At 54.7% G+C, this 25869-nt stretch overlaps 2 protein-coding genes across 2 annotated transcripts; both read left to right on the top strand.

Moving 5' to 3' along the window:
• Nucleotides 1-84: 84 nt before the first annotated feature.
• On the top strand, nt 85-3787 carry T310_7176 (clr-1; the record flags this gene model as incomplete). Its single annotated transcript, XM_013470028.1, has 7 exons — nt 85-717; nt 782-894; nt 994-2526; nt 2600-2680; nt 2733-2935; nt 2997-3489; nt 3700-3787. 7 exons carry the CDS (start codon nt 85-87, stop codon nt 3785-3787), a joined length of 3144 nt encoding a protein of 1047 aa, XP_013325482.1.
• Nucleotides 3788-5795: 2008 nt separating this feature from the next.
• T310_7175 (uncharacterized protein) lies at nt 5796-25061 on the top strand (the record flags this gene model as incomplete). The annotated part of the gene is made up of 8 exons (XM_013470027.1): nt 5796-5835; nt 5909-6796; nt 7229-7368; nt 7523-7599; nt 8000-13608; nt 13837-14502; nt 14590-23507; nt 23586-25061. 8 exons carry the CDS (start codon nt 5796-5798, stop codon nt 25059-25061), a joined length of 17814 nt encoding a protein of 5937 aa, XP_013325481.1.
• Between the last annotated feature and the right edge of the window lie 808 nt (nt 25062-25869).

Genomic DNA, 25869 nt, shown 5'->3' with positions numbered 1-25869 from the left:
ACCGGTACCAGCGAGTGCTTTTGAGAAGAGGCAGATGGCCGCCATCACCGCGACACAGTCGACATTGCTCTTCTTCTCTTGACTATGGAAGTCGTTGCGACAGACGACAAGCCCAAGCCGATCCCGGCCTACGGGGCCCATCCTCCTCAACACCCATCTGCGCCTGCGCATCCCTCAGTCCAGCAGCGAATCGCTCCTCCTGCCGAAGCGTCCCACGCCCTGCCTTCTTCGCACGCTCTCTACGAGCAGTCCTGGCGTCCCTACGCGTCGCCGTTTGACGCTGCCAATCCGGACCAGCGTCGTCAGTCGACGCCCGCCCAACCGCCGCTTCCTGCGCATAGCTATCCCCCTCCTCCCCCGAATCGGGAGCTCCCCCAATTGCCTCCGGACGTTAACCCTTACGCTCGTCCCAACAGTCTGCCAGCGCCTGCCCCAACGCACTCGCCTCAGGACGGTCATCCACAGCATCCGCAGTATCGACCCATGAATGGCGCTCCGCCCAACGAACCGGTTCCGCAGTCTGCCCCAGGCGACTACCGCCCACGCATGGCCTATCCTCCCCCCGAAGGCGCCCCAAATAATGGCGAGCCACCCCCTCCGTCCGGACAGTATGTTCCCAACGTCTCTCACATGCCCGCGACGACAGGGCCCTATGACTCGAGCTACTATCACAGCCAAATGTTTGGTCGCCAGCGGAAGGCCGCGAGAGCCCAACAGGTGAGCTATCCGCCTCTCTCTGGATCCCGACGTTCATGCTCTGACTCGGTGTTAAAAAAAAAAGGCCTGTGATCAATGTCGCGCCCGAAAAGCCAAGTGTGACGAGGGCCGTCCGTCCTGCACTCACTGCAAAGAAAACGGCCTGGTGTGTGTCTACAAAGAGGTGCCTCCTCACAAGTAAGTTCCAGACTTATAAGTTCCAGACTTAAAAGTTCCAGACTGCTTTGTCGGCCGATAATCGATTTTTTTTTCGATTTATTGACACTTGGTCCCTAGGCAAGAAAAGGCCACCCAACTTGTCCTTGACAAGTTGCAGCAACTGGAGGAACGCATGTCGCAGCAGATCGAGCAACGAATGGCCCAGATGCAGGCGGAACAGATGGCTCAGATCAAGAAATTACTCGGTCAACAGGCGGAGTCTCCGGCCGCAGCAGAGACCCCCGCCAAGGACACCTCGATTCCCAAGGCGCCGCAGAGTCACGAATCGTCGGTCGAGCGTCCGGTCACCAATGTCGAGACCCAGAGCACCCCCAGTCAGTCGGAAATTAAGGACGACGGCACTCCCACGGCCATGCCGGCGGCTCCTCAAAAGTTCGAGATGGCAGGAGGGGACATGGCGAATGACGTGATGATCAAGGATGAGGATGACGGCGAGCTCTCGATCCCGGTGGAACACACCACCGCTGCTCATAAGTTGCTGTTGTGGCCTTCCATCCGTCGGCTGCTGGCTCCCAAAGAGATCGACGAAGATTACGTGATGAAGCTGGAGGAGGAACGCGGCCTCATTCGTGTGTACGGTCGTGGCGAAGGCGATGACCGGAGTGACTACGAGAGAGGCGCCGCCAGCAGTCCGTCAACGACGAACTCTTCCAGTCCCAACTGGGAAGAAGACTACCACACCCAGGGGGCATCCCCGAATGGACCCTGGGGCACCGGGCTGCCTGCCACCACCTCCTCCACGACGTCTCACCGACCTCGAGAAGGCGTGGGTGGCTTGGATGAAACGGGTCAGTTGAATACGGATCCCGACGTGGTGCGGCGTCTGCACCGGAGTTATATGCAACATATCCATATCCTCCACCCATTCCTGGATGAGAGCAATCTGGAACGGAAGATCGAGCGATTCATCAGGATCTACAGCCCGCCCAAGAAGAACGTGGCGGGCCCGTTTATGCCGCCGGGCAACCCTGGAGACGGCCCGCGAGGCGCCAAGCGGAAGCGTTCGTCGGAGGCGCTCCATGTCGGGGGATATGACATGTCCCGTTCTCCCGGCTCCAACTCGGAACGCGCCGCTCCTCGTCGGATTGAGCGGTCTATCGAAAATGCCATCATTCTGCTCGTCCTGGCTTTGGGCGCGATTTGCGAGTGGAGAGACCGTCCTCTTCCAGGCCCCGTCAAGGATTACCCGCCGGGCCATGGCCCCTCGTCGTCCGCCCTTCAGAATGTTCTCTCTCCCGCCATGTCCGATTCAGGAATGCAGTCCTCCAGTGCCTTTTGTTCCCCGACCAACAATTCCTTCCCGTCCCCGGACGGAGGCGAGGCCCGGAAACCTACCCCTGGTCGCTCGGCCTTTGCCGCTGGCCAGGAAAACTCGGAATTTGCCCATCCCAGAAATATGGATGTGATTCCAGGATTGGCGTACTACGCTTATGCGACCGATATTTTGGGCAACCTGCAGGGAGGAAATGGCCTCTATCACGTTCAGGCTGCTCTCTTGGCCGGTCTTTATGCTGGCCAACTTGCCCATCCGTTCCAAAGCCATGGCTGGATTTCCCAGGCATCGAGGGCTTGTCAGGTGCTAGTCAGATCGTAAGTTTCTTTGTTTTTTTTTTCCCCTTTCTTTTGACGTGCTTGCCGGCAAACCAATACTAATTTGTACTAGGAAACGGTATGAGAAGATGCAAGATGGCCCAATGAAGGATCTCTGCGATTTTGCCTACTGGACCTGTCTACAGCTGGAGAGGTAAATAGTCGCACTACTTTGTCGTGAGATCGCGATGCTGATGGGTCTCTAGTGACATCCTCGCCGAGTTGGACCTCCCTGCTAGTGGTATTTCTCGCTCTGAAGGCCGGATCGCCTTGCCCAAGGGTGTCTTTACGCTGTCTCTCCCCAACGAGATCCGTGCGCCTAATACGATGATGATGTTCTTCTATTCGGCCCAGATCCACCTCCGGAAAGTCTTGAACCGGGTTCACACAGATCTCTACAAGGCTGAAAGTAAGCATGCGTCAAGCGAGATCTATTGAATAAAGTCGCTAATGGGATCATCGTGTTACAGAGAAGGGTCAGACTCGGTGGTCTTTCAACGTGTTGGAAGTCCTCAGCATGAATCTCGAATTCTGGAGGAAGAGCTTGCCCGATGTCATGAAGTGGGATGATCGAGATCCGCCTGCCAGCGATATCAACACCGCTCGAATGCGCGCCAAGTACTATGGCGCCCGCTACATCATTCACCGGCCAGTTCTCTGTCATGTCCTGCACTATATGAGCCCAGCGCAGTCTACGGCCGAGGGGGCCCAGTCCCAGCAAGTGTCTCCGTCCATGGCTCAGGGTCAACGTGCACCCGGCATGGCACGATGGTCCAGTGACATGGGCAATTCCGGCCGGCCCAACCAGGCCGACATTTGGCCCGGGGTTGCCTTCAAAGACCTGCATGTCAAGCTGCAACGGGCGTGCAAGATTTGCATTGAATCCGCCATCCAGAGTACCGAGGCGTTCGATGGGATCAAAGGTCGGCTCATCGTGACCAATATTTTCGGAACTGCTCATGCGTAAGTCTTCTCCCGTTTGTGCTATTTTGAGTGCATGGATCCTGACAGGATGCTTTTTTTTTTTGCGCTGGTCAGACAATTTGGCAACATGCTGGTCTTGGCGGCGACGTACATGTCCAGTCTCTCCGAGTTGGTGGACCGCAATGTGCTACAGCGACTTCTCCGGCGCACCATCGATTTCTTGCTAAAGAGCAAGAATATCTCCCCCAGCCTGCGTGCCGATGCCGAAATTTTGACCGAAATCTACAAGAAGATCTTTGGCGAACCCCCCAATACGACATACAGCTTGAACGACTAAACCACCTGGCTACGGCTGATGAAAATTTTTGGATTTGACTTCATGTTCTTCCTGTTGAAAGGACTAAGTGTATTGGGTCTTTGGTTGATCCTCGTATGATACCATGAGTGTGGCTTCGGAGAGGGGAGGGTTAGTTTCTTGGGGCATTTGACGTTGCATTACCACGGCATGGCGGTTTTCTGTGATCCATTGGCGTTTCTCGGACTTCTGGGGAGAGGGTGGGGTTCAGTGTCTTTCGCTGTTTTCCCCTAACCACATCTTTGCCGCCCTGGTTTGTCAGCGTGGTGTCTTGCTGCGTGTGTGGTCGCCTGGGCTGGGTCGACTTGACTCGAATCCCGGGGCCAGTCACAGCAAGCAAGTCGCATCACTTGACGTTGAGTGAGTATATACATGTATTCGTCTTTTTGTCTGTCTTTGTGTCGTCTCCATGTCTGTGTTGGGCAGCCGTTGATTTCCGACCGTGGTGACCTTGACCGGCAAAGCGACGTGTCGAATCCATTGCATGGAGGTTGTCTGCCCTGGGTTTTGTTCATGGGTTCTGCTTTGGCTGCGATCGAGACCCGTTGCATGGTGGTTGCCACTTGGTCTTTTGATTTAGGATTGGTTCTTGACTTGTATTTTTTTTGATATTTATTTTTTTGTTGATTTCGCCTCACATACTCATCAGGAGTGGCGACATTTGGGTGGCTTTCTGCTTGTCGATGATATATGTTGATTCTGCCCAGCGATCTGACCCGGTCTTGCCAGGGCTTTTGTGCTCTTGGTGGTTTAATGTCTTTGCTTCTTGATTTTTTTTTTGTGCTTACCGTTTTGCCGCCATCTATACATACATATTTTGTGCCTATGTTTTTGTTTCTTTTTCGGGTTGTTTGGCCCTGGGTCGGCTTGCTCAATGCATTTTCACGGGAGGAAGGCACGGTGGTGTCGATGTATTTTTTGTTTGTTGTGACGACCTACCAGCGATCAGCGAAAAAAGAAACCTGGGAGATGGGGCCGGGTTAGACATGGTGTTGTGTTGTATCGCAATATATAGAGAAGAGGGCTGGTTAGTTTATTGACTAGTCACTACCGTGTGTGGAGATGTCCTGTTAGGGCTGTAAATGACTCTGAATCTCCATTGTACTCTGTAGTCATTATTGATCTCAGATTGAGTGTGGTTGGGATAAGACATGTGAGACCGAGGATGCCTGTCCTCGCCTAACCCAGTGGGGTTAGATTGTAATTAGGTAATCATATGAGCGTGAGAACTTTATTCCTGTGATAGTTGCCCTGTACTATCACTACTGACCAGCAGCTCCTGGTCAAGCTTTTCTCAAGGGATTATTGATTGTTTAGTAATTAATTACTTCTCTGGACGAACAGCAATCGTCTAGACAGACTGTTAGGCACAGTCTGGATTTGTACTCCATATGGTACTATTACAGTCTACTCTGTATGGTTCGTTCTTTCGGCATTTCTCCACCTTCGTGTTCCACACTTCCCCGCATTTTTCCAAGATCTTCGTTTCGTTTATGGTCTTAATGCTATATGGCAGTCTTGGCCGGATTCTCCGCATTTTTTGGGAGTTCGTCATCCATGGCACATGCATACCCCGTCTTGTTTATGTGCAGGGATCTTGTGCAATAATAATGCAATGCGTTATTACGGAGTATTGTATGCGCTGTTAAGGGTTGATTGCCCTCGAGTGATACTACTGATAATAGCAGTGACGGACTTTGCAGGGGTGCTATTAGCTAGCAGCTAGCTACCTAGTAACTACGGAACTGAGGTCGGAACTGACTGTCTCACGGGCGATCCGCGGTTTTTCTGTCTGTCCTCTGTCCTCGGTCCATTTTGCAATTCTACCTAATTAATGCTTCAGGTGTAACGTCTCCTCCGTACTACATGTACGCCGTACATCGGCCTTGGTTATCTCGTTTTGTCCTATTGTTCTTGTGTTTTTAATGTTCTTGTTAGGGGCTTTTTGTTTCCCTGAAAGTCACTGCTAGTGCAACTCCGCCATATCATCATGTCGACTGCGACGCGCAGGGGCTGGCTGCCGCGAGAAGGTCTGTTACCGTATTTCCCCTGCATTTTTCATACTCCTGCACACGATCTGGCTAATGTATGTGAACTCTTCAGGATTCACGGCTGATCTTGTCGGTGCTTTCATCAAGAGCACGCTTCTGCACCCTGGGAAGACCCTGCTAGCGCTGCTGGTGGTCCAGTATTATGCCCCGTCAGGTCGATATCTTGGCCGCCACCATCCGACAGCCCTCCGGGCGCTGCGGGTTTTCCTCGTCCTGGGCTTCCTCCGCGCCTTCAATGCGTGGCTGAGCCGGCGAGCCATCAACAACGGCGCGTCGGACCGGTACGACTGGCCGCGCGAAGTCGTCGTCGTGACGGGTGGCAGCGACGGCATCGGCAAGCAGATCGTGCTGCTGCTGGCGGCGCGGGCCAAACCCAAGATTGCCATCCTCGACATCCAGGAACCGCGATACGACCTGCCGGACGGCGTCCGTTTCTACCGCTGCGACATCATCAACTCCGAAGCCATCGCGGCCGCCGCTGCCCAGATCCGGACGGACCTGGGCGCGGACCCGACGGTGCTGATCAACAATGCGGGCATCCTCATCGCTCGCCCAATGCTCGAGGGCACCGAGGCCGAGACCCGGCTGACCTTTGAGGTCAACACGCTGTCGCACTACCGGCTGGCGCGCGAGTTTCTGCCCGCGATGGTCTCGCGCAACCACGGCATGGTGGTGACGGTCGCCTCGCTGGCGGGCCTGGTGACGGTCTCCAATATGGTCGACTACGCCGCAAGCAAAGCGGCCGCCGTCGCCTTCCACGAGGGGCTCGCCACAGAGCTGGTGACGCGGTACGGGGCGCCGCGCGTGCGGACGGTGCTTGTTACTCAGACGTTCACGCGGACGCTCCTCCTTGGCGTCATCAGCCCCGAGCACAGCTTCACCAGTCCGGTGCTGGAGCCAGAGACGGTGGCCGAGGCCATCGTCGACCAGGTCCTGACCGGTAAGAGCGGCCTTGTCAGTCTTCCGGGGACGACGGGATGGCTGTCGTGGCAGCTGCGCAGTCTGCCTTTGTGGCTCCAGAACAGAGTGAGGAATCGATTGGAACGGCAGACGCGGCCACCGGGGAAGAAGACTTCGTGAGCAAGCGTATCTGTGCTGAAATTCTTTTTTTTAATCCTGCTCGAGACTCTACAAAGAGGGCAGTGATATTATTTCAGATTTGCTTTTCACGCTGTAGCCATTAATTTATCTTGTTGTTTGTTGCTTACAGCTTGGTTATGTTATTCAGTAGCATGATTGTCTTACGATAACGACGACGTAGCTTCAGATGCACTGATATCCAGTACACACTGTAGCTACAATATTTGATATATTCAATATTGTTCGACAATGCCATTGTATCTGTACTATCTGTATGTACTGTACAATGCAGTTCTGCCTCAGGCAGTGTCCCGCCGGCACGTGGTCTCCCAGCCTCCCGCTGGCGAGTTTAACTTAACGACTTCAGCCAGCCTCTTCTTCCACCTCGCTTCTTCTTCTTCTTTCTCTCTCCTCAGCCTGTGCATTCCTCGCGTAACGACCGTGACGACTCTGACGACTTTTCTTTTTCTTTTTTTCTTCTTTTCTTTTTCTTTATGTGATACCTGTATCATATCATATTTCCATTCTTCCTTACGACTTATCTTACGACTCTCACCGCTCTTACTACTATTACTACTGTTGCTAGGTTCCGACCCACCGGCCGCCTCTTAGCCGCCTCGGCAGCAACCAGCTTCAACCACGGTTCAGCTTGTTTACTCCCAGGTAAATAACAACAAACAACAACAAGGCGATAAACTAGCCGCTTGCGACCAGCGCTGCCAACTGGCTGTTGCATGCATCATCATCATTCACCATCATCACACCGACTGCTGACATCTTGCAGATCGCACCAACAGAGTGAATCTATCTATCTATCTGTCTGTCGGTCGGGCCCAGGCGGGTTGCTGGGTCTGCGCAATCGCCCACCGCATTCCGCCGCTTCAGCCTTGTGGCCCTTGTCGCCCCTAATCATTATTACTTACATACAGACATTCCTTCTCCCCGCACATACTGCAGTCCAGATCTCATGATTTGCATCATTGTCCCATAAAGTGCCCCTCCCAATTCACCGTCCCGCCATGCTCAGGGCTCTGCTGGGAGGTGGCGGTCGGGACGACTCCAGTTCCCGCTCGTCTCGTCGCAGAGCCGCTGACGACTACGATGGCCGTTCTACCACGACCACCTCTTCTTCCCACCGCCGTCATCGCGCTGACTCCAAGCGTTCTTCTGCCTCCACTGGTTCCTCGAGCCGCAAGTCCACACGGGGTGACGACCGTAATCGCGGCTTGGGCGATCTGACTTCCGGCCGGAGGGCTCCTCCCAGCATCGCGGGCGAGTCGACGGCCTCGACCTACGCCTCGACCTATGCCTCGACCTATGTCACCGCCGAGCCCGGATCTTACGATGGCTCAGACACGATCATCGTCGAACGCGAACCGCTGTATGTGGAGGAGGATGATCGAAGTAGGACATCAGAGCGGAGTCGCAATCGGGAGCGGCGGCGCGATCGCTCCGAGAGCAGAGATCGCGACTCGATAAAGGAGCGCGGGGATGCGAAGGATCGCTCCTCCAAGGAGAAGGATAAAGATAGTGACGATCGACAAGGCAGTCGCAGAGAGCGCGCACGCACTCGGTCCGGAGACGACCTCGGCGAGGTGTCGAGAGCACCTCCAACCTCGACTGCTACCGCAGCAGGACATTTTGCGGCTGAGATCGCATCCCCGGGATTTAATCAATTCCCCATGCAGTATGATACCACTACGTCGGGGCCACTCCCTGCGCCATACCCTCAATTCGATCCTCATGTCCAGCATCAATTTCCCAGCCAATTTCAGCCCTACCGTCCGCCCAACCCAGCGGGCGAAGCCGCCGACTATTACGGCGATCAGGGCCAATCTGTAGTTACGCAGCCAGGTGTCCGTCCGCGTCCACCAAATATCATCGTGGGCACTCAGCCGCATCTGCAGACTCCGTCAACTGTCCCCAATCCGCCCCCGGAACCGAGCAGTATGGGACAGGTCGGCGCAGCAGCGGAGTATTACGGGACCAGCGCCTCTACCAGTACCAGCACCTCCACCGGCGCCTCGGATGTGCCGCCATCCACGTCTACGCCTCCTACATCTACGCCCTCCAAACCGTCTAAGCCAGGGAAGCCATCGAAGCCGTTGAAGCCTTCGAAGCCGTCCTCTGGGGACTCTACCGCTGCCGCCGCTGCTGGTGGAACTGTGACCTACGGTATCGGGTTGGAGAGCCTCAACCAGACGAGCTCGAGCCATCCAGTCATGTCGGGAGGCCTGTCCGTTCCGTCGAATTCCCAAACAGCGGGACCCGTCCTCCAGCAGAACGGCGCTTCGTCGTCGAACGGGATAGGTGCGGCATTGGGCGCAGCTGCCGTGGGTGCCGCGGCAGGTTATATGATGAGCAACCATCATCACCAGCAATCCTCCTCCTCCAGCCACGAATACACGGGTCACCATCACAGCTACAGTAACAGTAATGATTCCTACGGCATCGGACTCCCTTCCCAATCTGGCAACTATAATTCTAATGGTAATGCGGGTCTGTATGCGGCGGGCGCCGCTGCACAGAGCATGCAGCCCTCTCCAGGTGCCCCTCCACCTAATACTTATTCCTCTGGTGGGCCCGGCCCGTTCCAGTCTGGATCGCTGGCCTTCCAGCAGCAACAACATGGGCCCTTGCGCAAATTCATTGACTTCTGGAGGGACCCCGAAGGTGTAGGCAAGTTCGAAGAGTATACGGAGGCCATTGGCGTCTGCAAATACTGTTTCGAGCCCGGAACCACGTCCCGAGACGCGCCCCGAAAGCACCACTACAATCGCCGGCGGCGATCCTCCCCCATCGTCGACCGCTACGGTGGCAGCAGCAGCCGCGTGGACAAGTGGAGTCGTTACAGTTCCTCCGATGACGAGAGCCGGCGGAAGAAGTCGAGGAGCTCATGGATTGGAGGAGCTTTGGCCGGAGGACTGGCGGGCTATTTGGCCAAGTCGCTCTTCGGCAGCAACAAGGACTCTGATGACACGTACACCGTGCAATCGGGACGCCGCCTCGAATCCAGAGCGTCGGACGTCAGCTCGGCGTCGTCGGGCAAGGCTAGCTCCATCTCTCACGGTGTCGCTACACGCTCTCGACGCAGCAGTGAGAGAAGGTCAGTCAGTGAGGGCAAGTTGTCAGTAATCCGGGAAGAGATCAAGTCTTCCTCCTACAAGACCTCCCGTCGATCGTCGCGCTCACGATCCAGATCGCCGTCCGGGCACAGTCGTCGGTCTTCTGGTTTCAAGGAAGCAGCGCTGGCTGCTGCCATCGGGTCAGCGTCGGCCGCGTCATTGGTGTCCTCTCGCCGTCGGAAATCGCAATCGCCGGAGCGACTTCACGTCAAAGGACGGCGCAAATCCGGGCTCAGCGGATTCAAAGAGTTCTTTACTGCACCATCGGCCAACAACCGGAAGAAGCGTCGTGTCAAAAAGCGAGTTGGGGGACAGATTTATTCCTCGAGCTCGTCATCCTCGTTTGACGCCGATCTGGCGTTTGGCTCCGAGATCTCTCGTCCAAGCGTGAGCAGCAGATCGAGCAAGTCCAGCAAGTCCAACAAGTCTGGCAAAAAGCGATCCAGTCGGGACGTGGACGCAGAAATCTTGGAACTCGAAATTGAAGCACGAGAGCTCGCTCACGCTTCCTCCAGAAAGAAACTTTCTTCCCGGCATCTCAGCTCTCGTCGAGTGGAATCTTCTACTATCGTCACGGGTGCCGACGACGATGATGAGTGGGAGGATGCTGATTCGGAAGACTCCGTGTCATCGGCGTTGGCATACGGTGACAGTGCGCTTTTTGGCAGCCCGTCGTCCGACTCCTCATCCTCAGGCCTGTCATTCTGGCCCTGGAGATCGCGCAGCAAGAAGGAGAAGAAGAAGAAAAAGAGGGAGGAGCAGCGGCAGGTTTCCCCCGGCGTCTCAGAGGAATACGTCGCTGCCGCTGGCTCGGCATATGCATCTAGTAGCATGAATAGTCTTCAACAGGTCTATCCTGTGTCCACGTCCGACCCTTCTCGATTTGATGCGTCTCCCAATGGGCAACCACCTGTTGTCCGCCCTGGACCGATCACCATCCAGCAACCGCAGCCTGTCACCCCAGTCTCTCAATCGGTCTACTACCAGACGTCCCCAGGAGCTACCGGTTTCACCGATTCACCCACCTCTCAATATGCTTCTCAGTGGGATGAAAAGGCTACTCGAGATATCCCTCACCGTCGGAGCAACTCATCGCCTGTTCTCCCGGCCTCTCCTCTCGACGTGGTCCCATCTTCTATCTTGAAGCGTTCGTCCACGACGAAGGATTCAACCGTTCAATTCGATTTGACCGAAGAGCAAGAGGACAAGGAAAGGCGAACCGATCGTCGTGAGAAGAAGCGACAAGAGAGTAGGCGGGAGGAAGCCCTCCGACTGCTCGAGGAGGAAGAAGAGGCTCGGCGTCGTGAAAGGAAAGAAAGAAAACGGGAAGAGGAGCGGCGCCTGCGTGAAGAGGCCGAAGCAGAACAGGCGGCGCGGGACGCACGCCGCGAGAGACGCCGTCGAGAGAAGGAAGACTATGCATATGAAAAGAATAAGGAAAGAGACGATCGTTCTTCCTCCTCCTGGGTCGGCCCAGCTGCTGCAGTTGGCGCGGTCGAGGCTGCTGCTGCCGCGAGTGTTCTAGTCGACAAAGCCTTCGAAGAGGGTCAATCGCAGTCTGGCAAGAGTCGACATGAGGAGCGTCGAGACAAGCGCCGCTCAGAGCGACGTCGTGCTTCCGAGCGAGACGACAACGCTGTCGAACTAACTCGCAATGATGTCCCGCAAGCGGTTAATGAAGACCAGCAAAAGGAGAGGCCAGTCGCAAAAATTGCAGCGTCCCGCATTATCGGAAATGTGAGTCCTGTTTACGATAGCTATAAGGAGTTTTTTACTCCAGAGGAGCTCCGACATAGAGCCGATAACCACTCGACCCGCTCTGATTCGGCGAAGCGGTCCCCTAATATCGTCGAAGCTGTGCCCGCTAGTGAGAGGTTCAGGCGAGAGATGGAGTTGTGTGGTGAAAAAGATGCCTCTGAAAATCATACTAGGCGGCCTGATCTCCCTTGGCCCGTCCCGCGACTGAATGTTATCGAACCGACTCCCCCTCAGAGTCAGGATGGCTCCGTCCGAGATGTCCACTCTCCTCCTGTTCCTCCTCCGGAACCAACGAGAGGCGGAAAAACCGAAGAACACGAGGAAGCTCAATCGAGCAGACGGTCGACGACAGGAACACGTGTGTCGTGGGGGGAACACCAGACTCACGAATATGAGGTTCCCACTCCGTCATCCGATAAAGAGGATTCTGTGAGAGAGGCTGTGTCCGAATCCTCGCACCGTGAATCTATCCTCACAGCTATCAGAGAAAAGATAGGCGATGATAGTAAGACCACAGGCAGCTTTGGCAATGATCCTGAATTCGCGGCTACTTTGGCTGCGACTGCCGCCATTGCTGGTTTTGACCCTTCCGTCGTGACCGACGATTCGAAGTACTACCGAAGGGATTCTCCTCCAGGGTCTGAGCTTCCAGGCACTTACCGCGCTCCTGAGGTTCAAAGCGTGCAGGATTCGGACTTGAGGCCCAACACACAGCCTCCAGAGCCTTCGGAGCCTCGTCATTTCATCGAAGGCCAGGAATTCTCCGCGGAGCCGGAGATGATGGAGTCGACGTCACCGGGAGACACGGATGATGCTGTATTCCACGAAGCTCCATCATCTATTGCCCGCGAAGTGATTGAGCATCTGAATGCGAAGAAGGAGTCTGACGGAGAAGAACGGTCCAGACGTATTGCCGAAGTTTATGTGCGCTCTGGCGACGACGTTGGCTCCGTCGCTGCTTCGGCGCCCGAGTTCGACGAGCTGCAGAAGACCAAGAAATCCAAGTATGAGTCTGAGACAAGTAGATCTGTGGCATCTGCTCCCATAGGTGATGATGGAGAAAAGCACAAGAAGTCCAAGAAATCTCGACGCAGTGGCGATGATAACGTGCCCGCTTTGGACGACTCCGATGAGAAGCGAGAGCGAGACAAGAAGTCGAAGAGGGACAGTGGTGCTTCTGAATCCTACGATGATGCAAAGTCAGTTGCAGCATCCGGTCCCGGTGCAGATGAGCTCGATGACAACGCGCAATCTGAGTCGAAGCGTAGGTCCAAGAGCGGACGCGATATCTTGGACGATGACAGTCGTTCAGCTCCTGGTGGGGATGACGACTATGAACATCGTAGACGCCGTCGCCGGTCGAAGCGTGAGAGCGGCGAGTTTGACGAGACCGCCTCCGCCGCTTCATCACCGGCCAAGATCGAGGATTCCCGAGAGAAACGTCGAAGTCGCGACGCCTCCACCTCTAAGGACAAAGATAAGGACCAGGAGAAGAAGAGCGTCGGGTTCCTCAGCAATCTTTTCGGCTCGCGAAGCACGGTGGAGTCTACCTCGTCCTCTTCTGACAAAGGCGATTCTCGCGACACGCGATCAGAGGCTGGAGCGGACGAGCACGAATCTAGACGTAGGCGAAAGAAGAGGTCGTTAGGGCATCGCAGTTCCAGCGGTGATGGCAGCAGCGGTGCCTTGGCCCTCTCCAGCGACGCAGCGCAGTCCATGATAGATAGCTCACAGCTGGACAAACCCGATCAACAAGAGCGAGATCCAGAAAGGGCTGATGACGGCGAAGGTAAGGATGAGAACTACAAGTCTCACGGGCAGCGTAGGGAGGAAAGAAGACGGCATAGATACGAGGAGATTGTGGAATCGGGTCGAAGCACGTCTGAAAAGGTAGATCTTTAGCACTTTCCCCTTCTTTCGATGTTTGACCAGTTTATCATTCACCTTTCTTTGAATATGGCTGGTTTATGATTCCACAGCTTGCTTCTCCCCACATATCTTGTTAAAGAATGTAAAGTTGCTGAGTTTTTCTTTTTGCTCCATTTACAGGAACAAGAGCCCGTCGCCGATGATGACCGTGAGAATCAATATGATGACAAGACGCAGTCTTTTTTAGAGGAGCGCCCCGAAATGCTACCAACGACCACTAGTGCTGAAGACCTTAATAAAGGTGGTAATGTTGATAATGGTGGTGCTTCGGGGCTCCTTACTTCTTCTGCAGTGGCTGCAGCAACGGGACTGGGCGTTATTCTCCCTGACCAACAGCGAGAACAGGACCAACTGCAGCAACAATCTCGACGATCTAGAAGCCAGTCGGTTTCACCTGTGCCAGGCGCGAAAGAGGTTAATCTACCTCCCAAAGCTCAAAGTAGACCGCCTTCTCCTGGTCCCAGTCAGGATCCAGGACTGCGGTCCGGACGTTTTTCGATGCGGCGAATGTCGGACTCGCCCACAGCGATTCCATTGAACTTCCGCAAACCGCCTTCCTCTCCCAACTTCCAGCGTCGTCAGTCAATGACTTCTCCTGTTCCGTCGCCTAGCTCCCCCAGGACCGGTCGCCGTCGGCCCAGCTCGGTCGAGTTCAAGAATGCGCGGGAGTATCGGCCCCTGTGGCTTGTGGAACGGCACAGTTCAGGTAAATTCGACGTGGAGCCAGAAGGTCCGCTACCATCCCTACCTTCAAGTAAGACGACATCACGGAGTTCGTCAGTCGAGGATCTTCGTGAGGTAGGCGAAGATGTGTTTCATTCACCATCTTGGCAGTACTCAGACAGAGGCTGGGGACGTGCGTCTGTTGGACTGCGGATCTCTACTGACCGCGCCCCTACGGACGATGCTGATATTTTGGACTCGCAGCAGCCGACCCCAACCCAGAACACATACCGGCAGATCGGTCCTCCTCCGACCAAGAGAGAAAACCTCAAGTACGAGTTCCATTCACCTTCGGAGCTCCTGCAAGATCCGAGCACTTTAAATCCGGAAATCCGAGGTGTACCGTCGACTCTCGAGACCTTGCCTTCCGTTGAAAGCTCGGTGGTGGGTGAGAAAGATGTCAACATCCAGCGAGAGGAGGAGAAGGGTGAAGCTAGATCTTCAACGCCTCCTTCTGACGGACACGAGGAAGAACGCAAACAACCGTCAAATGCAGCCGCATCCTTTTTGACAGGTGCCGGCTTTGCCTCTGTCGTGGACGCGGCTGTCGCTGCCGCTGTCGATCACCGCCTCGAAGTTGAAAAGAAAGATGAGACCAAAACAGATGAAGTGACCATGCTTCCAGAGCAAACAGAGACCAAATCAATGCCCATAGCCGAAGAGAGCCGGGACGATGTGCCAGCCTTCGAACAGAATAAGGAGTTACAACATGAAGCCGTCCCATCCCTAGAACGACCTTCTGAAGAGCGCGGCATGTCCCCCTTCGCGCAAGCGGGCGCAGCACGGTTTGCTGCCATCGTAGATGCTGCGGTTGCAGCAGCTGTTGAGCAGGCGGAGGTAGACCACAAGCAAAGTCTTGACCTTGATAACGATGAAAACAAAGACCTGCCAGGAGACGTCCAGGAACCCTCTTACGGTAGGGACGATATTGAGGCAGGTGAACGCACGGCACAAGAGCAGCCTAGGGAGCTAGAGCAGCAGCAGCTTCCTCCGTCCACCGACCAACATGAAGAGCACTTCGTGGATGTCGTTGAAGAAGCAGTCAACGCGGCCGAGAATGCAGAAACGCGTGAGCCAGTGTCTCTCCAAGAGGAAACTATTGAAGAGGTCACTCCTGGACCTGAACATCTGACCGTGCAACCAGCGGAAGAGGCAACGGTTGATGATTTTGCGCCAGCTAATTCTGCTTCCAAGAAGAAGAAAAAGAAGGACAAGAAGGCTGCAAAGAAGACGCCCAGTCTGGACCTTGACGCTGGTGCTGCGGAAGACAATGAGCAGACTGCAGCTCCTCCTCCTGAGACTGTTGCAACAGAGGCTCCCTCGGTGGAAACTGGCGACGGCGAGCTTCCCCCAAAGGCCGAGTCGGAACGGGCCGAACCTTCTCTCCAATCTGCTGAGCAAGAAGATAAAGAGATTGCAATAACTGCAGCCCCCGTCATTGCCACTGTTGAAGAACAGGCACCTGTTCTGATTTCCTCCAGCGACGAGAAACCTCCTGAGATTTCTCCAGAGCAATTGTCCGCTGTTGAAAACGCAAACGAGGGAAACGCTCGTGTTGATGTTTACACCGGGGTGGATGGCCAAGCTGTGGAGGCAACCGACGCGGAAGCGGTCAGAGCCATGGAATCCACCCTGGCGGAAACGGACATGCGGTCAAGCCCTACGGTGGAGCAACCCGAGACCAATGACGGTACACCACATATGCCAGCGGAGCCTGAGGAAGAAACCTGGTCGACCACAACAACACAAAACAGGAAGAAAAAGGGCAAGAAAAAGAGACAGAGCCTGGTTTCTACGACGGTCGCCAATGAGGGGCCAGAGAAATCCGAAGAATCCACTGTGGAACAATTACAGCAGCCGACCGCCGATGAGGCAAAAGCCGCCGAATCCCAAACAGGTGAAAATGATTCACCTGTGGACTCCCCAAACAAGGAAAGCCCTGAAACAACAGAGGAGAAGAAGGAAGGCGAGGACTTCACCATGACTCCCGCACAGAAGAAAAAGGCCAAGAAGGACAAGAAGAAACGCCAGTCACTGACAGGGAATGAAGAACCTGCTTCGGAGCCAGCTCAAGCACCTGTCGAAGCAGATGTTCAACCATCCGATGAGACTGTCGTAGAGGCTGCTACTGTTCAAGACGGGGTTCCTATTCAGGGAGAGCAACTTGCACCAGATACGCAAGAACAACTAGCGGTGTCCGAGCCTCACCCTATTGAGGAAACGCCCAAGGAAGAAGTGGAGGAGTTCTCGTCAGCCAAGTCTAAGAAGAAGGCAAAGAAAGACAAGAAGAAACGCCAATCCCTAGGATTGGCCGAGGAGCCAGAACTACCAAAACAGGAGCCTACTGAGAGCACTGCACGGCCAACTGATGAGGCTGCTGGTGTTGAAGAAGCCAATGTTGGTCAAGATGTGCCCGTTCAAGAAGAGCAATTGAGACCAGACACACATGATCCCTCGACAGAGTCTGCGCCCCCGCCCCCTGAGGAGACAACCAAGGAAGTAGTAGAGGAATTCCAGGAGGATTTCCAGTCATCCCCCGAGCCTCAACAACAGGAGCCTGCTGAGAGCATTGTGCAGCCAAATGATGAAGGTGCTGGTATCGAGGAAGCTAAGGCTGGTCAGGATGAGGTGCCTCTTCAGGGAGAACAACCTGTATCAACTACACAAGAACAACCAGTCGTGCATGAGTCTCAGCCGACCGAAGAGACGACCACAAAGGAAGTAGTGGAGGAATTCCAGTCTGCTAAGTCCAAAAAGAAGGCAAAGAAAGAGAAGAAGAAACGCCAATCTTTGTCTTTGGATGAGGAACCCACTGCTGAAGCGACTCAAGAATCCCCTGGATCTATTGCACCAGCGTCCGATGCGACACCTGCTGTGGCGGAGGAAATTCCTCCTCCTCAAGGTGAAGTGGCTGACAAAGAGGAAACAACGGCTCCAAATGTTCACGAACAACCTGCCATACTTGAGCCTCAGCCCTTCGGAGATTCTCCTAAGGAAGAGGTTGAGTCAGCAGATTCTAAGAAGGCCGAAGAAGACAAGGAGACGGGCCAGTCTTTGCCGTTAGTCGAAGAGGTTCCTGCTGAACCGGTACAGAAATCAAACGAAGCCTCTGCAGTTGAGAATCCTTTGCAGACTCCATCCGTGGTGGCAGATACTACTCCTTCGCACGCCAATGAACAAAGCTCTCAAGGGGAAGCAGTCGTCTCAGTGGAACCTAACACTAATGAGCCTGAGCGAAATGAAGAGCCTCAACAGGACGAATTCGAGGAATTTCAATCTTCGAAGTCAAAGAAGAAGGCCAGAAAAGACAGAAAGAAGCGACAATCCCTACAGGGGGGCGAGGAGGTTCCTGATGAAACAAAACAACAAACGGCTGAGGCTTCTGCAATCGAGACTCAGACTCCTCAAGAGGCTCCACCTGCTGCGGAAGTTGCTGTTAGTCCATCTCAGGATGAACAAGGTTCCCGAGAAGAGTCCGCTGCGCCAGAAGTGGAAAATAAAGAGATTGATGTAGCTGTCCCAACAGAAGCCTCCGTTCCTCCGCCTGAACAGACCGAAGAACCTCCAAAGAATGAGCCTGAAGAGTTTCAGTCTGCTAAGTCAAAGAAGAAGGCGAAGAAGGAGAAGAAGAAGAAGCAGCAATCCCTTGCTTTGGATGAAGAACCAACTCCTGAAACGACAGAGGATGTCGCCACGTCTTCTGCGATTGACAGCACTCCGCAGGCTGAAGCTGTCTCCGTCAGCCAGGAAGATGCAAACGGTGAACCAGGCACTCAACAGCATCAATTCGAGTCTGAGGCTGTAAAGGTCGAAGAAAATGAACAACAGCCTACAGAAGAGCAGACATCTGCAGCTGAAATTCCACCCACTGAAGAGCCACTCGCAAAGGACGAAGTGACGGTGGAAGAGTCCCAGACAGCGAAGTCTAAAAAGAAAGCAAAGAAGGACAAGAAGAAGCGACAATCGCTGGTCAGGGATGAAGAGCCAACCGCAGAGTCTGCAAAAGACCATGGTGAAGGAGCTGTTGAAACTGCTGCGGTTCCTACCAGCGCGGAAGAGGTTCCTGCGCCTCAGGATCTCGATGTGGCTGGATCTGTTCCTCGAGAAGAATCAACGGCAACTGATAGCTTGCAGACAGAGGACATGCCCGACAAGGATAACCTAGAGTTACAGGCGCCTGAGACTGGTCCTCAACAGGATCAAGCTGAGGAGCCTACTGAGCCTGCCGCCGATACCGTCGATCAAACTTCAGCTGTGGAGCCTTCTCAGGCGCCTCTCGAGGAAATTAAACAAACAGAACCTCGTTCTCAAGAACCTGCTGCTGAAACACCGACAGCAGAGAAACCTGCAGAAGAAGATGCTGGAGCTTTTCAGTTCCAGTCCGCAAAGTCCAAGAAGAAGGCCAAGAAGGAGAAGAAAAAGCGGCAATCACTGCAGGGAGATGAGGCACCTACTCAGGTAGAAGGAACGGCTGCTCCTGCCATTGAACAAACCAAGGAGCCTACAATTACGACTGAGAATCCAGAAACCCCCGAGACGGGGGTGACTGCGGATGAGTCTGGGCCTCAAACAATCGAAGGAGTCGGTGACCATGAATCAACAGCAGAAGCGGAGTCCACGCCCGCTGTCGAACCTTCGGAAAATGGGATCTCAACAATAACGTCTGAGCCGGAGGTTATAACTCCCGCGGAAAATGAAGGTCAACAGGGAACTCCTGCAGAACCAGAGGAGGGGTTCTTATCAGCAAAGGCTAAGAGAAAATTGAAAAAGAATAAACGGCAGAGTTTGGACGGCATTGAAGAGGAACCCGCTGCCACCGTTGAGGCCGTGCAAGAGGCTCAAGGTGAGAAAGAAAAAGAAGCAGGCACAGAAAGTATTCAACCGCAAGAGCAGGATATTGGACCGCTACCCGAGAAATCCACTACCGACGACAGTCAAGGTTTCATGTCGGCCAAGGAAAAGAGAAAGGCCAAGAAAGATAAGAAGCGCCGGTCGTTAGCCTGGGTGGACGAAGTCTCAGAAGCTCCTCCAGAAGAAGGGGCGAAGGCAACAGTTACCGAACAGACAGAGAGTCCAGCAACCGTTGATCCCGCCCAAGACATCGTTACGCAAGCAACATCCTCCGAGAAAGACGTTCTTCACGAACCCGAGCCACATGAGCCGGAGACCGCACCGCAGGAGACACCTGCTGAAGCCGACGGTAAAGAAACTTTTCAGCCTTCCGACAAGATTGAGACCGACAAGAGGGGAAAGGACACCGATTGGACTGATGACATGGCTTCGCAGGTAGAACCCAAGGAAGAAGAATCTCCTTACCCGGTGCCTTCCCCGACATTAGCTGAACCCCCTGAACCTAAACCCGAAATTTCTTCCGTCCCAACCTCTTCCGTAGCAGATCAAGAAGCCCGCGAGACTACGACGTCGGATGTTGTGATAGAAAGCCAATCCCTTGCTGCAGATGAGAGCGCGGAAGTTGTGAAGGATGAATCTCCCACGGAGGGTGTTACTGCTGCTGCTCCAAGTCCACTGGTGCAAGCAGACGAAGGCGATCCATGGACGAGTTCCAGCAAGAAGAAGGGGAAAAAGGAGAAGAAGAAGAAGAAGCGCAAAACAGCTTCCTCTGTAGGTGGGATTCAAATCCCGGAGGAGCAGACTGCGCCGTCAGCTGCCACCGAAGAAACCAAAGAGCCTGTCGTGGTTGATGTGGCAGAAGAAACCCAACCTGCCTCCGAGCAAAGCAAGACTGTTATACCTGAAGAGAAGGCTGCTCTTGGAACCGAGAAACCGGCTGTCGCGGATGGTGAAGATCAAAATGAAAAGGGCCAGACAACGTTGCTGGAGGAGAGAGAGACCCCAACGCAGCCGGAGTCCATATCCATCGAAGCGTCTGCTGGGCTCAAGGAAATCCCATCAACTAGTGGCACTGGCGAAGCAGTGGCGACCACCGAAGCTCCTCTCAACGAACCAGTTGTCAGTGCTGAAGATACGGCTATCAATGGACAAGAAGTTGGTGTTACTGCACCTGCAGAGTCAGCCCAAGACACTGATGTCGAGCCTGTTGTTGAAGAGGAAGGCTTTGCATCGACTCCCAGCGGGAAGAAGAATAAGAAAAAGAAGAAGCGGCAGTCGCTTGGACGGATCACCGAGAACGATGAAGTCCCGCAAGTGGAGGAGGCTCAAGAAACCAAGCTTGCTCCTAGCGAAGTAATGGAAGAGAATGTGGATTCAGGCCGATCAGTAGATCAGCCAGTCATGGCAGATGTTTCTGAACCTGTCCCATCAATACGCCTTGATTCTACGGAGCCTGCTGCAAAATCGAGTCTCCTTTCATCTCAGCCGTCGGAGCATGAACTGTCTGCCCCTACGGAGACTACCGCAGGAATATCTGAAGCTGCCTCGGAGTCGATCTCGACCTCTGGCAAGCCGCAGGAAGACTTATCCAAAGAGCTGTCGGGAGAGGGAGCAGAGCAAGTTGAAGACTTCTTGGCAGTTCCTGGGAAGAAGGGGAGGAAGGAGAAGAAAAAGAAAGGCAAGAAAGATGCTCAGGTGGCTCAGGCGGAAGAGGGGTCCGACGGCCGTGGCTTCCCTGTCGATGAGCCCATGCCAGTCACCGCTGATGAGACAACTCCTGGTGGTGTCGATGAGCTACCGGCAGCGCAAGCAGCTGACACAGAGCCCGCAGCAGCCACTGTCTCGCTTGATCCGTTTGATGTGCCTGAGTCTGCTGAAGAACAACCAAACGAGTTTTCAACGGCATCCGCAGATGTAGACATGGATAACGCAGATGCGGTGCTGGCTGAGGAACCTGTTTCTCTTCAGACGCAACGGGAGTCGGAAGAAAGATTACGTCGACGAGCTCTAGAGAAAGAAGATGACCTTGCCGTTGCGGAGGATCTGTTTGGTGAGCGGACGAAAGAGGTGGTGTCGGAGAAGCCAGTCTCGAGAAAATCATCTAAGAAGGAGAAGAAAGCAAAACAGAAGACTCCCGTTGTAGAGCAGACGTCGCAGCCTGAACCCGAGGTCATCTCCAAAACTACAGAGCCAACGGAGATCCAGGCTGCCCAGGAACCATCAGAGGCTGTGTCGCAAGAGTCAGCTGCCAAAACACAGTCCCAGAATGATGGGATGCTCCTGACGCGCAGTTCATCCAAGAAGAAGAAGGGGAAGAAGAAGCGGATGGACTCGCAGGTCTCGGAGCGTGGTGAAGCGCCTGTCGAAGTTCATGTAGAAGGGACTGCCGCGCCAGCCGAGGAGAATGCTCCTGTACCAGAGGAACACAAACCCACCAAGGATGAACCTTCTCTGGAACGTGAGGCAAAAACCGACATCAAAGAGTTTGAGGAGACTACAGCAGCTCCTGTCGAACCAGCTTCACAACCCGAAGAGCTCTCGGCGGAAACAATCTGGTTGGCGCCGATAAGCAAGGCGGATAAGAAAAAGAACAAGAAGCGGGCAAAGAAAGAGGAAAAGAAACAGAAAGAAGAAGCGGAGGTTGTTGCTGTACCCGAGGAAGAGCAACAATCAGCCTCTATTGCAGAGCCGGAATCGACAGTGCCTAAACTGGACGAGGCCATTACGGAAGAGAAGACAATATTACCAGGTCCTCAGCCTCCAAATGAGCAACTTCAGTCTGAGGAGACATGGTCCGATCCTACAAAGAAGGACACACAGGAGGAACAATCTCTTGAAATGGGTGCCGCAGATGGCCTACTTGACTCTGCTGCATTGGCAGAGGCTACCGCGGAGTGCTCTACGCCAGAAAGAGAAGGGGCCGAACAGGAGCCACAGCCCGAAGATTCGAGCAAGGAGACGGACCAGACAAGCAAGAGTGTCAAAGACGATCTATCCACTTCGTACGAGCAGGACAAGACCCAACATTCAGAACCGGAACAGTCTTCCCGTCGAGATCCGTCTCCGTCTCCAATGCCAGCCCAGCAGCCATCGACGAGCCGAATTGCCAGCATCTTTCCTCACCTGGAGCGGGTCACCTTCCGTCGGCCATCTCCCAAGACGATACCATCAGAAATCGAAAAGGAATCACCCGCGCAGGAATTAGTCTCTACCTCTCAGCAAACCACCGATAGTGGTGGTATCGGCATTTCCGTCGAAATTGACCCATCCTACAACGTCTCGGCGCTGTCTGACGGCGGCAACGGGGCACAGGAGCGAGCCGTCGAGATTCACTGGCAGGCTGAGAGTGAAGAACCGACCAAAGACAAAGAGCCTACACCGCCCTTGACTGACAAAGTACCTGAACGTGATTCTGTTCCATCCCCTGTTGAGGCGACACCCAAGGATCGCTCTTCGTCGATCCTCTTTAATTCCACTCCTTCCACTCGTACCGATCTTACTCTAGACAGTCATCGTCGCAGTACTACACCTCCAACTCGCTTTGCACCGCCCTCTAGTGGTGGCCTGCATCGCACCGCCTCTATACACGGTCGTCACACCGGCCCTAAGCATAGCTGGACGCTGGACGACGACACGCCCTCGAAGCGCCTGCCGGGTTCTCCCCCGCGACCGCTGCCAGGCGACCACGCAGATCTCACGCCACCACGGACCCCTCTGGAACCGATCCACGAGGACGACGGGGCCTTGAGAACACCCTCTCCACGACTGTCGCTGGGCCACGAGTCTGTCACTCTTCCTCGCCCCGGCAGCCGTAACAGCGTGGGCAGCGCGCGGTCGCTCCGACGGGTAAACCGCAGCCTCAGCAGCGATCTGCGAGCGGCAGCAGCCTGCCGCGCGGCGCAAGACGAGCAAAAAAAGAAAAGCACCGCCAGCGACAGCAATCTAGATCCGGGGCTGGACGAGGGCGCTGATAAGGCCGGCGATAAGGCTCAGCCAGCCCAGGTGGAGCGCGAGCCCCAGGCGGGATGGGCGGCTGACTCAGCAACCGACGGCTCCCACGCCCAGCCACCCGCCCAGCAACAAACACCCGACGACCGCCTGCTCGAGCAGCTGCCCTCGTCGTCCTCCTACGACCCCATCACCGACAAGGGCAAGCGCCCCCTGCGCGGCATGACCGATGTCTATGTATGTTCCTGATCCCTATTTTGTTTTATTTTTATTTTATTTATTTTAAAAGATTGAATGCTAACTTGTGCACTATAGGAGGGATGGGGTGAGACCCCGCACTCTCCGCGGTCGCCCACGCGGCCGCCTAGTGTCCGTCGTCGCCAGAGCATGCAGCATCTCCAAGAACTCGAAGCGCGCCTCGACCAGTTAATCTCGGAGAATCGTTTGTTGCTTGCAGCCAAGGAAGAGGCTGAGCAGAAGTTGGCCCGCGTGGGTGCTGCACGCCGCAAGAGTGAGGAGGCGCTGAACCGGAGCGACGCCGACCTCCGCGACAAGGAAGCAGAGATTTCGCGGTTGAAAAGCTCGCTGGAATGGATGCAGGGCGAGGTACAAAGGCTAACTCAGGAGAACGAGGCTCTGACGGCAACGAACGCGGGCTTGACCGCATCCCATGCCCGTGAAGTCGAGGACCTGCGATCACAGCACGCCCAGTTGGCTGCTGGCATGGAAGATATCGTGCGCGAAAAAGTCTCTTCCGCGCTGGCAGACAAGGATGCGGAATTGCGCCGGCTCCGCGACGAGTTGGCAGCCGCGCGCCAGACAGTACAAGAGCTTCAGCAACAGATCATGGCTGCCACCGCGGATGAGGTGCTGCAAGTGCGTGACGAGGACTATTTCGAAAGCGCCTGCAAGCGCCTGTGCCAGCACGTCCAGCATTGGGTGTTGCGCTTTTCGAAACATTCCGACCTCCGACGTTGCCGGCCCCTGGCTGAGGTCCGGGACCAGTCCGTCGCCGACCGGTTTGACAATGCCATGCTAGACGGGTCCGACGTTGATGCCATCCTGGCTGACCGTGTACGCCGGCGCGATGTGTTCATGGCGGTGGTGATGGCAATGATATGGGAGTATATCTTTACGAGGTACCTGTTCGGTATGGATCGCGAGCAGCGCCAGAAGCTCAAGGCCCTCGAGAAACAACTGGCGGAGCTTGGGCCACGGCGCGCTGTCGCTCACTGGCGGGCGCTGACACTAACGCTGCTGTCAAAGCAACCATCCTTTGCACAGCAGCGTGAAAGAGATACTGAGGCTGTCGCTCTGGAAATTATGGGTACGCTGTCGCAGCTGTTGCCACCGCCCGCGACCGCAGAGACACAGCTGCTCGAGTCACTGCGCGCCGTGCTGCGACGGGCGGCAGACCTGGCAATCGAGATGCGCACGCAGCGTGCCGAGTACATGATGCTGCCGCCACTGCGGCCCGAGTACAACACGCAGGGCGAGTTGGCCCGCCAGGTGGTTTTCAATGCGTCGCTGATGAACGAACGCAGCGGCGCGACGACATCCAATGAAGCGCTCGAGGCACAAGGGGCGGTCGTCCAGCTGGTGCTGTTCCCGCTAGTCGTCAAGAAGGGCAACGATTTAGGAGAGGGCGATGAGGAGATCGTCGTCTGCCCGGCGCAAGTGCTTGTGGCACGGCCAGAGAGTGATCGGGCTTCCGAGAAAGATCGGATCTCCGTGGGCAACCGATCGGTGTCCAGTGTGATGCCGCCGACAGACATGGGCAATATGATCTAGTCTTCTTCCTCTTTTTCTTTCCCTTTCCCTTTCTCTTTCTTCTTGTGATACCCTTGTCACATCTGAGTGGATATTTCGGTTCTGCTGCTTCTGGGATATTTATCACGGTTATGGTCCTTGGGCAATGAGAGGCTAAAATGGATACATCTCTTCCATTCCGAGGCGTCACACTCGGGAGGGATTTGTGTCCAGAACAAGTCCGGTGGCGTTTGGCGTTGTTGTATCATGCACTACTCGCATGGATACGAATACCTAACTAATAATAAAAAAGAAAAAGAAAGAGTGGCTGGAATGGGCTTAGGAAGGGCGTGGTTGGGAATCGTGATGATTATGATGTGTCGAGCAATTTCTTTTTGATTTGTGTGGCTTACTGATGATGACTGATTCATGTGATGTATTTTTTTTCGGCTTTTGAGATGTGCATGTATGTATGTTGACATGACTGATGACGAGTAACGAATCTCCTATTTATTCTACAGACTTTTTATTCTACAGACCTTCCTGCCTATACTTCTGTCCGTTGTATACAGCAATCACATGATGAAAACGGTCGAGGAATGCGTCATGTGATTCTCGCACTAAAATACAATTCGGGTTAGTCCGGCGATCATGTGCATCCAACCTCTCGTCATCAGCGCTGGTCCAACTCGTCTGTACTCCGTAATCTGTGATGAAGAGCGATTCTCGAGATCGATTTCTACTGACACGCAGTTCTCTATCCATTGCTTACCTCCTGGTTATATGATCGCCAGGCGCTCTGCGGGCTACCATGGTTGCTGCCCTCAGGTGACTTCACCATCCGCATCCG

Source organism: Rasamsonia emersonii (assembly GCF_000968595.1).
Source record: "Rasamsonia emersonii CBS 393.64 chromosome Unknown ctg1118621760511, whole genome shotgun sequence".
Taxonomy (NCBI): Eukaryota; Fungi; Ascomycota; class Eurotiomycetes; order Eurotiales; family Trichocomaceae; genus Rasamsonia; species Rasamsonia emersonii.
Note: the sequence above shows the minus strand (reverse complement) of the source record. Positions and strands in the feature narration are given on the sequence as shown.